At 37.9% G+C, this 18,832-nt stretch overlaps 2 protein-coding genes across 4 annotated transcripts in view; one reads left to right on the top strand and one right to left on the bottom strand.

Annotated features, from left to right (window-relative positions):
• Window positions 1-527: 527 nt before the first annotated feature.
• On the bottom strand, window positions 528-7,818 carry LOC127411977 (tripartite motif-containing protein 16-like). Its single transcript, XM_051647982.1, has 6 exons — window positions 7,172-7,818; window positions 6,304-6,399; window positions 4,363-4,596; window positions 3,874-4,030; window positions 3,291-3,350; window positions 528-2,057 (listed from the first exon to the last, which is right to left on the bottom strand). Exons 1-6 carry the CDS (start codon window positions 7,766-7,768, stop codon window positions 1,534-1,536), a joined length of 1,668 nt encoding a protein of 555 aa, XP_051503942.1. The 5' UTR covers window positions 7,769-7,818; the 3' UTR covers window positions 528-1,533.
• Window positions 7,819-13,046: 5,228 nt separating this feature from the next.
• Window positions 13,047-18,832, top strand: part of trip4 (thyroid hormone receptor interactor 4) — a 111,115-nt gene continuing 105,329 nt past the window's right edge. The window contains exons 1-4 of one of the 3 annotated variants that reach the window (XM_051647970.1): window positions 13,047-13,218; window positions 15,234-15,409; window positions 15,496-15,623; window positions 15,717-15,935. In XM_051647970.1, coding sequence (XP_051503930.1) covers window positions 13,139-13,218; window positions 15,234-15,409; window positions 15,496-15,623; window positions 15,717-15,935 — 603 coding nt within the window. In that variant the 5' untranslated portion in view covers window positions 13,047-13,138. The remainder of the gene's footprint in view (window positions 13,219-15,233; window positions 15,410-15,495; window positions 15,624-15,716; window positions 15,936-18,832) is intronic. The other 2 variants (XM_051647962.1, XM_051647952.1) reach the window with 2 other exon arrangements.

Here is an 18,832-nt window from a genome sequence, read left to right as displayed (position 1 = left end):
GCAGGTGTTGTTACACGTGGACTGCCACTGCGAGGAAGATCAGCTGTCCTTCCTGTCTTCCTGTAGCGCTGTTTAGGTGTCTCACAGTACGGATACTGTAATTTATTGCCCTGGCCACATCTGCAGTCCTCATGCCTCCATGCAGCATGCCTAAGGCACATTCACGCAGATGAGCAGGGACCCTGGGCATCTTTCTTTTGGTGTTTTTCAGAGTCAGTAGAAAGGTCTCTTTAATATCCTAAGTTTTTATAACTGTGACCTTAATTGCTTTCGTCTGTAAGCTGTTAGTGTCTTAACGTCTTTTCCACAGGTGCATGTTCATTAAGCATTGAAAACATTGTTTAAACCCTTTACAATAACGATCTGTAAAGTTATTTGGATTTTTACAAAATTATCTATAAATTACAGTGTCCTGAAAAAGTGACGTTTCTTTTTTTGCTGAGTTTATATGTGAAAAAAAGAATGTTCACTATTTCATGATTATATCAACAAAAATAAAAAGAATTAAGACTCACGACTTTGTTAAGAACACATCTCAAATTTATTTTGACTTGAGCCGTTACGCAATAATAAAAGGTTCAGTATCAGCTTCTAAATTTGAATCGAAGATAGGCTGTATTCATGCATTTTACAGACATGAAAGTGATTCACTAAATTACATTTCTCCTTCACTACTGCATTCACAAATTTAACAAAACTTAGTCACACAGATCTTCAATTCTCTAAAGCTATATTAATGCATAACATCTTTAATCAAGGCAATACGTGAAGATTTCAGTTACTTTGCTATAGTCAAGATATGATTTGCATCACACTGCAACAAGATTGAAATAAAGATTTATATAGAAACACTACAGCAATGTGTTAATACAGTATGATCTGTATGTTATTAATGTCAATGGGTAATTGCACTAAGTAATATTTAGTAATATTAGACATGTTATTGCAGTGACAGAAGTTCAGCTGTAGTTTTCATTTATTGGTAAAAACAGGAGACATATTTGTAGAATCTATATATGATGACTGTTAATATTGTTTCCATCTACATTCATAGCAGCTACCAGTGTTGGGTAAGTTACATGATAATAGTAATCCACTACAAATTACAAATTATTTCTCTAAAATTGTAATCAGATTTCTTTACTAATTACGTCATTGGAAATGTAATCACATTACTAATTACTTTACTTTTAAGTTACTTTCTAAAACACTTTTCCGCTAAACAAATTCAAAATAATTTTATGTTTCTTCCTTGTTCATTGTTACACACAAGTGATACGCTCAGCACCTCACATTTCTCCTTCACAATGACTCTTTACGGGGCCATACTTAATGTATTCTACACGAATAATATATTAGAAATATGTTTAACCCTATAATATACTTAAAAGTAATTAAATTCATTGAAAGTCAGTAACTGGAGTCTGATTACAGGAATTTGACATGTAATGCATTACACTACTTTTTTGACTAAAAGTAATTAGATTACAGTAACTAAATAGTTTGTTATTGGATTACACCCAACACTGGCAACTACATTGTCAAATCACACAGTTTGGCTGATGATCCAGATATAATCCTAAATCCAGGATAGAGGGGCTGTTTAAATGTTGTCTGGACTCTGTGGATGAGGGTCATTGCATAAGAGACACTGTAGAAGGACAGAGTTCCTCCACTGTGATCAACATACACTCCTATTCTAGAGGATACTACAGGAAGTTTAATATATCTGTTATTATGATAGAATGAGCAACTGGAGGTAGTGCAGGACAATTTCCAGGACTGATCATTACATCCAAACAAACACTCATTACCTGCTCCTTTCTTGCTGATGCTCTTATATGACACTGATATGCCCACACCATTACTCCACTCAACCTCCCAGTAACAGCGTCCACACACACCCTCTCTACACAACACCTGCTCCAAACTATCAAATCTGTCTGGATGAGCAGGATACTGCTGGACTGTGTTGGTGTAAGTAGCCATTCTGTTGCCCTCAGACAGATAGAGGTTGTTGTTCAATGTGTTTGGATCCAGCGTGAACTGATTGTAATCTAATGGAGATAAAACAGGAAAAAAGAGGTATTCAATAGTTTTGGGTAAAAGCTTGATAACATTGTGTCTCGCTGATACTGACCTGCTGCAGCCCCCCTTTTTTTTTTCTTTTTTTTTTTGTGAGCCTATTTGGTTAGAAATGTCCTCTGTTTTCAAATTGAATTTAAAATTCAATATTGTTACATTTTTCCCTTTTTTTTGGTCACAGCCAGATAGTCAACTGTTATTAAGACATTATACTGTACATTATCTTTTGGTTACATTTTTGCCATTTAAAGGAATAGTTCACCTAAAAATGAAAATTAATTTATCATTTACTCACCCTCATTCCATCCCAGATGTGTATGACTTTCTTTCTTCCGCAGAAGTGGCCAGAAATCTGAAGGTCCAAAAAGCACATAAAGGCAGCATAAAGGTAACCCATAAGACTCCAGTGGTTTAATCCATGTCTTCAGAATATGATATGATAGGTGTGGGTGAGAAACAGATCAATATTTAAGTTGTTTTTTACAATCAATCCCCACACCTTTACTTTCCCTGTCACATTCTTCTTTTGTTTTTGGTGATTCGCATTCTTTGTGCATATCGCCACCTACTGGGCAGGGAGGAGTATTTATATTAAAAAAAGGACTTAAATATTTATCTTTTTCTCACCAACACCTATCATATCGCTTCTGAAGACATGGATTTAACAACTGGAGTCGTATGGATTACTTTTATGCTGTCTTTATCTGCTTTTTGGACCTTCAATATTCTGGCCACCATTCACTTGCATTGTACGGACATACAGAGCTGAAATATTCTTCTAAAAATCTTCATTTGTGTTCAGCAGAAGAAAGAAAGTCATACATATCTGGGATGGCATGAGGGTGAGTAAATGATGAGGGTATTTTAATTTTTAGGTGAACTATCCCTTTATTGTAGCAGTTTTCTTGGGGTTTGGGGGCATGTTTATTGCATTAATATAGTGTTTTATATAAAAGCATAATTTTTTAATGGCTTGCTGAGTGGTTTTGGCCAATTCTGAATATATTTAAGTGATCTAAATGCTGTCATTTGTTAACAGCTAACAGACTATACAGTGGAGCTGAAACATATTGTACATGCTGATTTATTTATTTTTCTCTCTGACAAAAATGGTCCACTGTACTGTATCTATTAGGCTTTGATAATGTGAACATATACAGTACAGTGTATATCTTTTTTATTGGTGTATTTTCATAGTAACTTACACTGGAGAAACTCCTTCCTGGTCTTTGGGTCAGGAACGGGAATGATCTGGATGCAGCTCACTATGGAAATCAGTAGATATCTTCAGTGTGAAAAAAAAATCTACCAGTACATCTATTCCATACAATGTGTGGGGTTTTTTTTTGTACATACCGTACTCATTTCCAAAAGTAAATACATTTACTATATTTGACTTTTTTGTAAATACAGCACACTGGCCTATTTCTGAGCGTAAATAAATTGGTAACACTTTGCAATAAGGTTTAATTTGTTAACATCAGTTTCCAACATTAGTTAACATGGACTAACAATGAACAATACTTTAACAGGATTCATTAATCTTAGTTAATGTTCATTTCAAAATATAGTAATACATTTTTTTTTAAATCAAAAGTTGCATTTGTTAACATTAATGCACTATGAAGTAACATGAATATTATTGTAATAACTCACATTAACAAAGATTAATAAATTATGTAAAAAATATAGTGTTAATTGTTAATTCATGATACCTAATGCATTAACTAATGTTAACGAATGGAACCTTGCTGTAGAGTGTCACCATTACATCATCCAATACTTCACCTCTGCCAGATATCATTTGTATCTCCTCTTGACAAAATTCCTCAAGTTTCTTTCTCAGACAAGAGAGAGATTTTTCTACACCCTCAAAAGAGAGGAAAGAACTGACAGCGATGCTGAGTACGTCAAATTTAGGCAGGACAGAGAGAGCCTGGAAACTCTACAGATGCACAAAGACAAAGAACAGATAAAAGTCAATTGTATATATATTGTTTTCAATACATGCTGCTACATAAAGACTACAACAGTTGCTACTACATCTGATTTGTCAAGCACGTACACTCACTTCCTTGTGGTAGTTCAATTTAAAAAATTAACGAAAGTCCAAATGTTGAATTATTACACAAAATGTATGTTTTATTTATATATATAAAAAACTCAAGGTATCATAGACCTATATAATTAAACTACTGTATAGTACTACAGGTTTTTCTTCTACGCCATGTGAGGCCATAGAGGTCTAAAGACCGCAGTCACTATGAGTTCTGTTACCTGGAGGAAATGGATGTGATCATCTGTGTGTGAAAGCTGTTCCAGCTCAGCATATCTCCTCCTCAGGTCAGCAATCACCTGCTCCAGTCGCTCCAAGAGTCCTTGAGCTCGACTCACTGCAGCCTTTTCCTGATCTCTGATCAGCTGCGTCACCTCAGAGCGGCTTCTCTCAATGGAGCGTATCAGCTCAGTAAAGATCCTCTCATTGTCCTCCACTGCTGCCTGTGCAGAACACTTTTACAACACACATTACAATCAGCTAGTTCCTCACTCAGCCTGTTAGCTACAGTGGGCTTCAGATGGACTTAAAGTGATCCAGGCTCCTATTGCACTAAGATGCAAACTCAGTATAAAAATGTTCTTACAGTTTGATAGTAAGGCCTATTTCACTCCATACACTCAAGCAGTATTTAGGTGAAGCAACATTAAAAACAGCAGACTAGTATTGTGCTTTCTCACTCACACCGTTTCTGCTGCATAACTACAGAAAATGTAGCGACTTCTGGCAATAAAATGTTAAATTGTTACAGCAAGTTAGTCATTAAGAATTATTACAAACTTGATTGTCATGAAATCCAATTTACATTAGAAAAGGGATCACTTTTACAACCAAATGGTTATTATTCTACACAAAACCAAACAGTGCTTAACCTCCTGAGACCCGAGCGTGACTGCTGTTTGCATTTTCCATTTCCCTTTTCCCTTTTTGATTTTTAACTAGTAGCACCTAATAAACAAGCAAAAAAAATTATAATTCTAGAGCAAATAGTTTTCCTTAAAATTGATGTCCACATATGTTATTTAAATAATACCAAGCTATAGAAAGTCCGATTTTTTTCATCAAATTGTTAATTGTGTTTCCAGGAGTGTTGGTTATTCAAGTTATTGAGAAGTTACAGATATTACATCAGAAATTAGCATAATTAACTCTGATTCAAAGTAATGGCCAGCATCATCCAATCACTGCCAACCATGTTAAAATAAAATTATACATTATAAATTCTGAATCAATATACTGATTATCACTGACCAAAACATCAGTGGTCCAAACATCATCTGCAGTCTGAAACTTAACTTTTGACCGGATGTTAGGAGTGAATGCACTTAGCTGCATAGAAAGCTATAGGATGCTCCCTTGCTCCCTATTTAGTGAATGACTTAACCTCCAGTGTGCTGTCTGTCTGCACTGGTCTCAGAACTGTTTGAAATGCACCTTATTTTCATCCCAAGTCCATATAAAGCCTCTGAAAGCAACATTTTCCAGCTTTTGGATGCATCCATTGATTCTCAAAATGCATTGTGAATATAGGATTTTTTAAGGAAAATGAGCCTATAGTCCACATATGTGGTTTTTGTGTTTAACAGTGTGCTGCTTCGTGATAATTAGATGACATTTTTAAAAATGGCATACCGGATGAAACTAGAGACTCTACTCTTTTGAGTCAAACAGGTTTTAATGTAAAAACTTAATGAGGTTTCTTACCAGATGTAGTTTTGTTGCCGTTTCTCCCAAAGACAACCTCAGCTGAGATTAGCGCCATGTTGTTTTGTCACATGACTCGGTGCGTCGAAAATTGAACCCTTTAATGACAACCTAAAGTCTCCTGAACTGAGATCATTCCGTTTAAATTATGCATATGTAACGGTAGCCTGCTGATAGATAGCTGTGCAATGTGTATAAACTTCACTCTACTGATCTCAAGTGGTGCACTAGCGACTGACGCTAGAGGCTGTAGCCTTTAGCCTCCTTGTTAGCACACCCGCCTCCCATGCCGGAGACGGCGATTTGAGTCCCGTATGGAGCAGGTAGAACAGGAGCATCACACATAGCCTATAGCGAAACCCAAACGTAACATCCACGCACATGGACGCGGGGTTTCAGGAGGTTAAGAGTCTCTTCCAGCAGTCAGCAATTGTTCATCTTCTCCTCTCAAAACTCACCTTATAGGACTTCACAGCTTCTCTCAGCTCCTGAAGCTCTTTCTCTCTCTCCTGGATTCTCTGCTGGAATTTTCTCTGTGTCTCCTTCAAGTGTTTCTGTAGGGCAAAGAAGTAACATTAAACCTGAGAGAAGTGACATAAAAATACAGATAACAAAATCAACACAGTATTATTATGTCAAGAGATGTAATTTGTACAAAAGCATCTGTTTTGTTGTGTTTTGCTGTAGGGGTTGAGGGCCATTTATTAGGGACCAACCACTAAAGGTGTGTAGGCACACATTTTATTTGCTAGTTTTCTGCTTATCATTATTCTTTGTCTCACAATCTAGCTGTGGCAGTTCAGAGAACCATATGGAAAAAAAGTTGTGACGTTTGACGCAGGCCTGCTTTTCAGACCCTCTAGCACCACCAACAGCTCAAAATTTGACTTATGTTTCTGCTTATATGTTTCTGCCTGCTAGCTTTGAATGAGAAATGGACCAATATGCTATTTTAGTTTTGCTCTTGTTATTTAAAACACCTTTATCATGATTTTTGAAAATGCAACTACTGATCACGAGTAAATGTGTCAGCATTAATACAACAACCAGTGTATTAAAAGAAAAGTTATATCCAATTTTACAACTTTGTTGCAATGACGACGGAACGCCGATAAACATTGTAATCCGGCTAAATGGCCATTTAAGCAACTTTACAGCTCAAATAATACATGAGTTTTAACAGAAGAATAAGTGCTTTTATAAAATTATAAGCTTCACATTTCTGCCTTTAAACCCTCCAAAAATTGGCCCCATTCACTACCATTGTAAGTGCCTCACTGTAACCTCGGTGTTTGCTTTTTTTAACGTAGTCCTTTAAGTTCATACCTCTTTCTCTGTCCTCTGTGCTGCAATTGATACAGTGTCATGATTTTTATGTTCATCCATCGTACACAGCATACAAATGCACTGCTGATCTGTACAACAGTAAACCTCCAAAAGCTTATCGTGCTGATGGCAGATCATCTCCTGTAGTCGTCCAGTGGCATCGGCCATTTTGTGCTGCTTTCCTGAGCGAAATTCCTCATGACGTTCAAAATGGGTTTGACAGTAAGATTCCAGACACACCAGGCAGGACTTGACAGCTTTATATTTTCTTCCAGCACAGATGTCACACTCCACATCTCCAGGTCCAGCGTAACTCTGAGGTGCAACAGCAGTTTGGAGTTTTGTCTTCATCAGTTTCTCCAGCATTTCAGCAAGCACCACATTCTTGCCTAATAAAGGTCTTGGACTGTAGGTGTGTCTGCACTGAGGGCAGCTGTAGACTCCCTTCTGATCATCCTGATCCCAGCAGCCTGTAATACAGCTCATACAGTAACTGTGTCCACAGGGAATGGTCACTGGAACCTTCAGTAGATCCAGACAGACTGGACAGTCGAACTGGTCCTGAGAAATACTGGCCTCTGCCATTTCACAGCACATACACACAGAAAGAGAGACACAAAAACAGTTTCAGTTTCTCTTTACTGATTCTGTGTTGAAGAGATGTGTGCAAAACAGGTGTGTCTGAGAGGTTAATCCAGTTGGAGCGGTTCTGCAGTTAACTCACTAGAATTTTACACAGCTCCCCGCGTCTTTGTGTTTCTTATTGATTATTTTGGCTAATTTGATCATGCTTTCAGCGTCAGTATGAGGGTGTAGTACTTTCTGCTCAGTTTAACAAATGTTTACATGTTTAAATCTATCCCGCAGAATTCCACAGATTTTGGAAAGTCAGCAGTCCACAGATTCCGTGTGGGCCTGGTCATGTCCGATTTAAAATGAACCAAGAACAAGGAGTAATATAATTATCCAAGCTTGAGTGTATGCAGTATTTAAATAATAAGGGTAAAAAAAGGAAGATACTATAATACCCCATATTATGGGGGGATTGGGGGGGGGGGGGTATGATTGTATGGCACCTTGGGCGAAACCCGCTTCAACATGCCCCAAAAGTTGCCTCGCGCCAATTCCTCCTAAAATTGTCCGAGCTCATCATCCCACCCTCGCACGCCTCTCTCGTGTGGTCCCTCGGAAGCCACAGGAGTATAGTGGGAGGAGAGGGGACCGGCACCGTCCCTTAGAAGGAGGGCGACCCGCAAGCGAAGCGTCTTCACAGTGAGCACAATCCGTCTCACCGAGCGCCACTTCCGCTTAAACTTGGCCCAGGCAGTGCTCGTGCCTGTCAGACAGGGAAACAGACCACTCGAAAGTTGGGAAACATTTGCAAAATGCTATCTTGAAAAAGACATCGTTAAGCAAACAGCTCTTTTATGCTTGTGTACAGCAGACACACACACAAACAAACACAATAAATACAGTTGTGTTTATGAGACGCTTCAATAATTCAATGGATAAGCTGTAGACAATAATCTGCTCGCTGGTGAAGCAGTGAAACAGTGACACGAGACTTGTCCATCCGCTGACACACAGAAGAAGTTTGTTATGCCGAGATCGGTTATGAGATCGGTTATCCGTGCAGAGATCCCCTAGCATCTAGCATTATTTTATTTTTTTATTTTATCTTATTTTAATGCTTTTATTTTGAACATAGAGATAGTATAGGGGGTGTACAGCACAGAGCCAGACTAATAGAACAAAGTAAATAAATTAATAAGAATACTGGACTTAAATGTACAATATAAAATTAGATACACTTAAATCATTAAACAGAAATAATTGATAAACACACACACACACACACACATACAAAACCTACAGATAACACACTCAAGCTGTTACATTTCTACTGATACCATAATTTTTTGAATAAAAGATATGTTTTTTAATCGCATTCTTGTTAGAAATAGAGCATAGGGAGTTATAAATCCATACAAAAAAGCCTATTGTTGGGGTTTGAACAATTCTTTATGCTGGTTATGGAACAGGGTACTACCATACTACGATTTCTACAGCGGAGACGAACCACTGCTATTAAAGGAATAGTTCATCCAAACTTCTCTCATCATTTACTCACCCTCAAGCCATCCCAGATGTGTTTGACTTTCTTTCTTCTGCTGAACACAAACAAAGATCTTTAGAATTATATCTCAGCTCTGTAGGTCCGTAAAGCAAGTACATGGTGGCCAGAACTGTGACGGTCCAAAAAGCACATAAAGGCAGCATACGACTCCAGTGGTTAAATCCATGTCTTCTGAACCGATCAGTATGATACTGTAGGTGTGAGCGAGAAACATAAATTATTCACGAATAATGTGAATCGCCTAAAAACAAAAGAAGAAGAATGTGAAAGTGAACATGTAAGTGAAACTGGAGATTTATAGTAAAAAAGTACTTAAAGGTGCACTCAGTAACTTTTGTCTTTCTGTCATCTCGGACATACATTTGTGCTCAAAAGTTTGCATACCCTGGCAGAAATTGTGAAATTTTGGCATTGATTTTGAAAATATGACTGATCATGCAAAAAAAAAAAAAAAAAAAAAAAAACTGTCTTTTATTTAAGGATAGTGATCATATGAAGCCATTTATTATCACATAGTTGTTTGGCTCCTTTTTAAATCATAATAATAACAGAAATCACCCAAATGGCCCTGATCAAAAGTTTACATACCCTTGAATGTTTGGCCTTGTTACAGACACACAAGGTGACACACACAGGTTTAAATGGCAAATAAAGGTTCATTTCCCACACCTGTGGCTTTTTAAATAGCAGTTAGTGTCTGTGTGTAAATAGTCAGTGAGTTTGTTAGCTCTCACGTGGATGCACTGAGCAGGCTAGATACTGAGCCATGGGGAGCAGAAAAGAACTGTCAAAAGACCTGCGTAACAAGGTAATGGAACTTTATAAAGATGGAAAAGGATATAAAAAGATATCCAAAGCCTTGAAAATGCCAGTCAGTACTGTTCAATCACTTATTAAGAAGTGGAAAATTCAGGGATCTCTTGACCAAGCCAAGGTCAGGTAGACCAAGAAAGATTTCAGCCACAACTGCCAGAAGAATTGTTCGGGATACAAAGAAAAACCCACAGGTAACCTCAGGAGAAATACAGGCTGCTCTGGAAAAAGATGGTGTGGTTGTTTCAAGGAGCACAATACGACGATACTTGAACAAAAATGAGCTGCATGGTCGAGTTGCCAGAAAGAAGCCTTTACTGCGCCAATGCCACAAAAAAGCCCAGTTACAATATGCTCGACAACACCTTGACACACCTCAGCTTCTGGCACACTGTAATTTGGAGTGACAAGACTAAAATAAAGCTTTATGGTCACAACCATAAGCGCTATGTTTGGAGAGGGGTCAACAAGGCACGGGGAATCTTGTGAAAATTGATGGTGAGATGAATGCAGCATATTATCAGAAAATACTGGCAGACAATTTGCATTCTTCTGCACAAAAGTTGTGCATGGGACACTCTTGGACTTTCCAGCACGACAATGACCCTAAGCACAAGTTGACCCTCCAGTGGTTACAGCAGAAAAAGGTGAAGGTTCTGGAGAGGCCATCACAGTCTCCTGACCTTAATATCATCGAGCCACTCTGGGGAGATCACAAACGTGTGGTTCATGCAAGATGACCAAAGACTTTGCATGACCTGGAGGCATTTTGCCAAGATGAATGGACAGCTATACCACCTGCAAGAATTTGGGGCCTCATAGACAACTATTACAAAAGACTGCATGCTGTCATTGATGCTAAAGGGGGCAATACACAGTATTAAGAACAAAGGGTATGAAGACTTTTGAACAGGGGTCATTTCATTTTATTCATTGTTGCCATGTTTTGTTTTATGATTGTACCATTCTATTATAACCTACAGTTGAATATGAATCCCATAAGAAATAAAAGAAATGTGTTTTGCCTGCTCACTCGTGTTTTCTTTAAAAATGGTACATATATTACCAATTCTCCAAGGGTATGCAAACTTTTGAGCACAACTGTACACTGACACCTAGTGGCTTGGATGCAGCATCATTTAAAATCAATAGTTTTCAGTTTCAGATCCCATTGTAGAAATGTAGTGTTCACAATCAGCCATGATTACTTCAATCAATGAGTGAAAGTGTCCAATAACAGGACGGTTACTGAGATTAAGTGAGTAGTATATGGCTGGTCATGTCATCATAACATGGCAGCCCCCATGTGCGGACCCTCTCCATGTAGAATAAAACAGATTTTATAAGGTTACTGATATGGCTAGGGTCTTCATTATATTGCAAAATTACAATTTATGTCTTTAGGAGTTAAACTTTTTCATGAGAAAAAAATGACTGAGTGCAACTTTAAATATTTAACTGAAATAATATAATAGAAAATAGCGTTCCACAGATGGCCACAGAGTGGACTGACTTGCCTTGAAGAGGACTTTGAAATAGATAGGGATGAAATACTGAGAGTGTTATGGTAAAAGTATGGCCCTGTCCCAGTACCCACACTTGCGGTCTTGGCCACTTGAGTGTGCGTGCACATGACAGGAAGTAAGTGTTCAAGACTGTCCCATGTCTAAAACATGCCAAAGCTCAGTGCACTTAACTCACACTAAATCCTCACTAGTGTGAATACCGCTTCGGAGCGGTCTTTCAGGGTAAATGTATCCCAGAGTTTATCACGATCAGGAGCCACACCCCGGTGTCCGCTTTTCAACACAAATTATTTATTATAATCAGGTAGTGAAACGTAAGTGAAGCATATATTATTTTAGCATAAATGAAAGCATTCAACATTATATAACATGTTTGGGATGACTTAATATCATATATATATATATATATATATATATATATACATTGAAAAGATGGTAAAATGTTCAGTAATTTATTATTTTAAGTAGGCTATAACAGTCACCAAAAACAAAAATACAAAAACAGCTGTAGCAACCAGCACCAACATCTTTAAGTCTAAAAGTGTCCCAACTAGAGTTGCCACTCGTCCCGTAAAATACAGGATCATCCTGTATTTAAAGATAAAATTATGCGTCCCGTATCTAATCAATATGGGACACGATTTGTCCCGTATTTAAGCTGGTCAGATGGCGTCTCAGTGAAATCGTTCCAGATCGCTAATTTAACATTGATATAAGTTGGAAAATGTGCTTATGGTGGGTCCACACCTGGTGCTAAAACTGTGGATTTTTTCTATATAAATGTTCAGTAAGATCAAACAATGTATGAAAACACTCACTGAGTCATAAAGACAAGTACAGGTGAAGGAAGAAAAAAAAACATATGTATAAACCAACTAAAATGTATACATAAATAAGATAAAGGAGACAAATAATCGAAAAGATACAAATAAATATATTTAACACACAAAAGATGTATTTTTTTTATAAGACAGGGGTCAGGAATTTCTAATTTCAGCATATAAGAAAGGGTATACAAGGTATATTAATAACGCATATTAACTCTTAATGCATTTATTGCTAAAACTGTGGAGGATGTGGTTAGGGGCTGTGATCCCCCACCCTCATTTAAGTGTCCCTCATTTTAAAACTTCAATAGTGGCAACCCTAGTCCCAACATGCAATCAAAAGTCCTCCACAGGCTAGCAGTCTTCCTGTGTACTTGCACACTAGTGGCTAAACACCGGAAATACGTAAGACACGTGGGTAAGTAGGCAAGACCAAAACGCAAGTGGGGGTATTGGGACAGGGCCTATTAAACCGCAAGTGGGGGTATTGGGACAGGGCCTACGCAGTTCCGTTCCGTACTTACCAGATATGACGGCGGACTGAGGACTTTTAACGCATGGAGACTTTTATTTTAAAAACACACGGACCGGAAGCGACTGTAGCTGCGCGTGATAGCTGTGTAATACATAAACTGCAGTGCATTATTGCTTCAGTAACTTCATCATGACTGAATCTTTGCTTCGCTGGGCTGTTGATACGTTAAGAAATAGATTTGGTTTGGATGTAAGCGACGACATTGTACAGTAAGTACATTTTAATGAATGTTTATGCATTTTGAAGGCGAATTCTCTTGAAGTTTATCAGTTGCCAGCTGTAAAAAAAATATGTCATATGCCGGAAAGTGGGCAAACTGAAGTCTTAGGCAGGGAATCAAAAATGAAACAACAAAGCTTTTCATTTGAAAAGTTCTGTATGAATGAAAAATTGTGGGCCTGCCCCACCAAGATTAAAAGTTTCCAAAAGTACCATGATATAATCATGTTTTATTATTAAAAAAAAAAAAAAAAAAAAAAAAAAATAAATTTGCATAATAGCCATGGTAATTTAACAAAATGGCTTTCTTGAACAGTATCATGTGAATGCCATGATCATTCAGTGCCATGCTATACATCAAAGTACCATGGTATGACCACAGTACATTTTTAATACGTGTAAGAATTGTTAGACATATATGTGGTGTTAATTTTATAAACAAACTTAATAGTAGCCTGATTTGTATGTTTGGGTAGCCAATAATCAGAAATAGATGAATGTGTTGTTTTTCTAATACACTGGTGGCCAAAAGTTTGGAATAATGTACAGATTTTGCTGTTTCGGAAGGAAATTTGTACTTTAATTCACCAAAGTGGCATTTAACTGATCACAAAGTATAGTCATGACAATACTGATGTAAAAAAACAGCACCATCACTATTTGAAAAAAGTCATTTTTGATCAAATCTAGACAGCAGCCATCACTCCAACACCTTATCCTTGAGTAATCATGATAAATTGATCATTTGGTACTAGAAAATCACTTTCCATTATATCAAACACAGTTGAAAGCTATTTGGTTTGTTAAATGAAGCTTAACATTGTCTTTGTGTTTGTTTTTGAGTTGCTACAGTATGCAATAGACTGGCATGTCTTAAGGTCAATATTAGGTCAAAAATGGCAAAAAAAGAAACAGCTTTCTCTAGAAACTCATCAGTCAATCATTGTTTTGAGGAATGAAGGCTATACAATGCTTGAAATTGCCAAAAAACTGAAGATTTCATACAAAGGTGTACACTACAGTCTTCAAAGGACAACTGGCTCTAACAAGGACAGAAAGAGATGTGGAAGGCCAGATGTACAACTAAACAAGAGGATAAGTACATCAGAGTCTCTAGTTTGAGAAATAGACGCCTCACATGTCCTCAGCTGACAGCTTCATTGAATTCTACCCGCTCAACACCAGTTTCATGTGCAACAGTAAAGAGAAGACTCAGGGGTGCAGACTTTATGGGACGAATTGCAAAGAAAAAGCCACTTTTGAAACAGAAAAACAAAAAGAAAAGGTTAGAGTGAGCAAAGAAACACAGACATTGGACAACAGATAATTGGAAAAGAGTGTTATGGATCTTAACCCCATTGAGCTTTTGTGGGATCAGCTAGACTGTAAGGTGCGTGAGAAGTGCCCAACAAGACAGCCACATCTATGGCAAGTGCTACAGGAAGTGTGGGGTGAAATGTCATCTGAGTATCTGGACAAACTGACAGCTAGAATGTCAAGGATCTGCAAAGCTGTCATTGCTGCACGTGGAGGATTTTTTGATGAGAAATCTTTGAAGTAGTTTAAGAAGTTCTGAACATTTCTTTCAAATTGTAATAGTAATTTTTCATGTTATTAATGTCCTGACTATACATTGTGATCAGTTGAATGCCACTTTGGTGAATAAAAGCACCAATTTCTTTCCATAAGGGCAAAATCTGAACATTATTCCAAACTTTTGGCCACCAGTGTATATGAGAAAAATCATAATATTCTCTTACATTAGATACATGTTTTCTTATAATGGTTGATGAGATACAGTATGATACAAGCCTGTATTTATCTTTCACATGTTTTATTCATACCATTATATGGGCCACTTTCATAGTGTGAAACCTACAGTAAATGTGTGATGTGTAACAGAAAATATATGCCTTAATACATTTTCATATGGGTCTTTTCTGTGCAAATAAGTGAGCATTGTGTACGAAAAGTCAATACATTGAGCTAAACTTCATGGTTTCAGGTACATCCTATCCATTGACAATGCTGATGAAATTGTGGAATATCTTGGGGATCTCTTACAAGGAACTGAGGGAAAGAAGAAAGAGTTTGTAGATGAGCTGGTGCAGAGATGGCAGTCTTGTCGGACACCAGAACCTGATGGTCCAGGGCTCATCTTCAGGAAGGAGGCATTGATGGGTAAATATTGGGACTTTCTCACCCCACTATAATTTTTGTCATTGTCAATTAAATATTTGTTATTTTTTTTAATTTTTCTACTCCAGAAGGTTTGGACATGACACCCAAAGACACCCAGAAGAAGTCAAAGCGAAAGGGAAGGAATAAGCAAGAGTTTGTGACTGTCTCTCAACCAGAGCCAGAGCCTGTGAAAACCCCCATTGACTTGATGAAGGTGTGTCACCTTATTCAAACACCTAAAACGCTTTATTTATTTCAATCTGATTGGGCAGAAAGAATTACAGAGAGGTGTGTTTGCTTTCTTTAGGCACAAGAGAACAGCGGCTCTTCATCTGTGAAAAAGAAGAGCAAGTTTGTGAATCTGTATGCCAAAGAGGGTAGTGATCGTCTGGCTGTCTTACTCCCTGGCCGTCAACCCTGCGAGTGTTTGGGTCAGAAACACACACTCATCAATAACTGTCTGAGTTGTGGTCGTATAGTGTGTGAGCAGGAGGGGTCAGGACCCTGTATGTTCTGTGGCAGTCTGGTGAGCAAGGTCTCTTTCTCAACAAAACAGTCTGTATTAGTGATAGACCCATATATATCAGCATAGCCAATTCATTTGCCAATGATAATTGGCTTGGACCGAAAACTCTACCCTATTGAAAGATTAAGATAAGTGGTAGTTCACACTTGTGCCAGTTCCAGAATCTATTAACAGACTTTTCAATAAATAATAAAAATTTTCTGCATATTATTCTGAATTTGTTTTTTTAGGAAATTGAGGAGGGCGAAACAACATGTCTTATTTCAACAGATCATATTTCATCTCTAAATCAAAAGAGAAAATTTTTTTTTGCATGCATATTTTTGAGAAATGATGCCTATTTTAGGACCATTATGATTATTTTGCATTATGATGCTTAAATAAAGGGATAGTTTACCCAAAAATGAAAATTCTCTTATCGTTTTACCCTCATGCCATCCCCGGGTATGGCTCGGGACCCATCTTTATGATGGTAGCCCGTGAAAGGAACAGTGGCACGCTCCTTCCCTCCGTAGTGCTAGGGTCGTCTCCTTGGGCAAGCGAAAACAACCCTCAAGCCCCCCTTGCTAGGGTTACAGCAAAAAGTTTTTTCCATCACTCTATAAAGACCTGGAGTATAATAGATCCTTATTATCCCATTTCTGTTATAAGAAATAAGGAAAAGGACGACTCGTTTGCTGTGAGTTGCGACCCGTGTCGGTGGAGGAAGAGATCCTGGTCCCTGAGAAATGTGGTTTGCTGCGGCTTCCACTATTTCAACACGGTACTTTGGCTCCTACTTCACCTAAGTGGGAGGTTGGAATGGCTCGATCCAATCAATCGGCTGGTCAAGACATGCCCTCTGAATACTCTGTGATAGCTGAACATCATATATCTCTCAGATTCCCAGTAGGTGTTGGCTAAGGGTCAATCAAGTAAATTGAGCAACTTGTTGCTCATTTTGCTTGAATATATCATCCCTGTATCCCTGATGCATAATCTAATGGAGATCCGTGGCGCTGTGCATCCCCTACTTTTGGGCTCCAAGGTGGGTGAGGAGCAGAGATGACGAAACTAAAAACCTAAAACATGGCTTCAAAACATACCTCAAAAAAACGTTTCTTGGACCTAGATACCGACAATACCTCAGAAAATAGACGTGCTCTTGTGCCAAGTAATGATGACTGGCCAAAATTCATCATCATTGAAGCTGCTTCTCCAGATTCTCCAATCATCAAGCTTTTGCTATACAAAAAGGTATTGCAGGAATAGAGGGAACAGTAAAGGAAGTGAAAAAACTACGATCTGGACAGATTCTTGTGGAATGCAGTAAAAAGGCCATTGCTGAAAATCTACTACATGCCAGCATGTTAGCTGGAGTTCAAATAAAGACATCTCCTCATCCAACTTTGAACTACAGTAAAGGAATAATCCGAACTAGAGAGTTGGATGATGTGGATGAAGAAGAAATAACACATGAGCTCAAGACCCAAGGAGTAATGAACATCAAAAGAATAATAATCAAGAGAGAAGAGCCAACGATTAAAACTGGTACGTACATCCTCACCTTTAATACCGCTAATCCCAGATAAACTTGGATACTGGAATTGGATACTTGAGTGTTCCAGTGGACTTATTTGTACCCAACCTTCTGCGGTGTTTCAACTTTCAAAAGTACGGCCATGGATCTAATGGCTGCAACAACAAATGTACTTGATGTAACTGTGGGGAGGTAGGCCACGACAAAGGGAGCTGTGAAAAACCATCAAAATGTTGTAATTGCTCAGGTGTCCATTCAGCTGCATCAAAACTATTCCCATGTGGATCAAAGAAAAGGAAATACAGAAGATCAGGTGTACTAAGAGAATCAGTTACCTCGAAGCAAAGAGAATGGTGGATGTTGTCCCTGTTTTTACGCTGAATAAAACCTTCACCTCTGTTGCAAAAAAAAGCTGTGAGAACAATAGACTGCCAGACAGATATCACCTGGATGCGTAAAGACAAACCCCAAACCGTTAACCATAGTAATATTCTCCCAAAGATGAAGAACACAGGAACCCAGAGCGAATCTCTTCTATATGACATTCACTTCAGTCAGAGTTCAATAACAGGAAACCAAAAGGCAAATAAAAACAACGGTAAGGCAAGTTCTTCACAATCAAATGTATCCCAAGATGAAACCTCAAAGACAAAACAAACAAAAGATGTGGAAATGAAAGGGAATGAATACCATAGTAGAAGTCCATCCCGTAAAGGCAGAACCAAGAAAACTGTCACTATTCTCCCTTATAGGTAATGGAAAATTATATCATCCAATGGAACTGTCGTGGTATCAGGACAAATTTTACAGAGCTGCAGCGTCTAACTGCAATTATTAACCCTCTAGCCATATGTCTTCAAGAAACACAATTATCACCAGACGGTACTCTCTCTTTTAAAAATTTTACATGTTTTAACACTTTCGGTCCCAATGACGAGCGGGCTTCCGGTGGTACAACCATTTTAATAAGATAAGATGTGATAACCATTTTAATAAGATCCATAGTCATATAAATATTAATAGCAACCTACAGGCAACAGCAGTATGCCTGACTTTGCAGAAAACCATTACAGTCATCTCTATCTACATTCCTCCAAATTTAACCTTGACACACATGGACCTAGATCACCTTATCGCTCAGCTCCCATCTCCTTTTATTCTCATGGGAGATTTTAATAGTCATAACACTTTGTGGGGCAGTAATCACTGTAACACAAAAGGAAAGAAGATTGAAGATTTTATAGATAACCACACCTTATGTCTTTAAATAATGGATTGAATACCTATTTACATCCAGGACATGGAACGTACTCTGCAATCGACCTAACAATTTGTCAGCCTGAATTATTTTTAGACCTCTCATGGAAATTTTGGCATG

The sequence above is a fragment of the Myxocyprinus asiaticus genome, chromosome 2 (genome assembly GCF_019703515.2).
Source record: "Myxocyprinus asiaticus isolate MX2 ecotype Aquarium Trade chromosome 2, UBuf_Myxa_2, whole genome shotgun sequence".
Classification (NCBI taxonomy): Eukaryota; Metazoa; Chordata; class Actinopteri; order Cypriniformes; family Catostomidae; genus Myxocyprinus; species Myxocyprinus asiaticus.
Note: the sequence above shows the minus strand (reverse complement) of the source record. Positions and strands in the feature narration are given on the sequence as shown.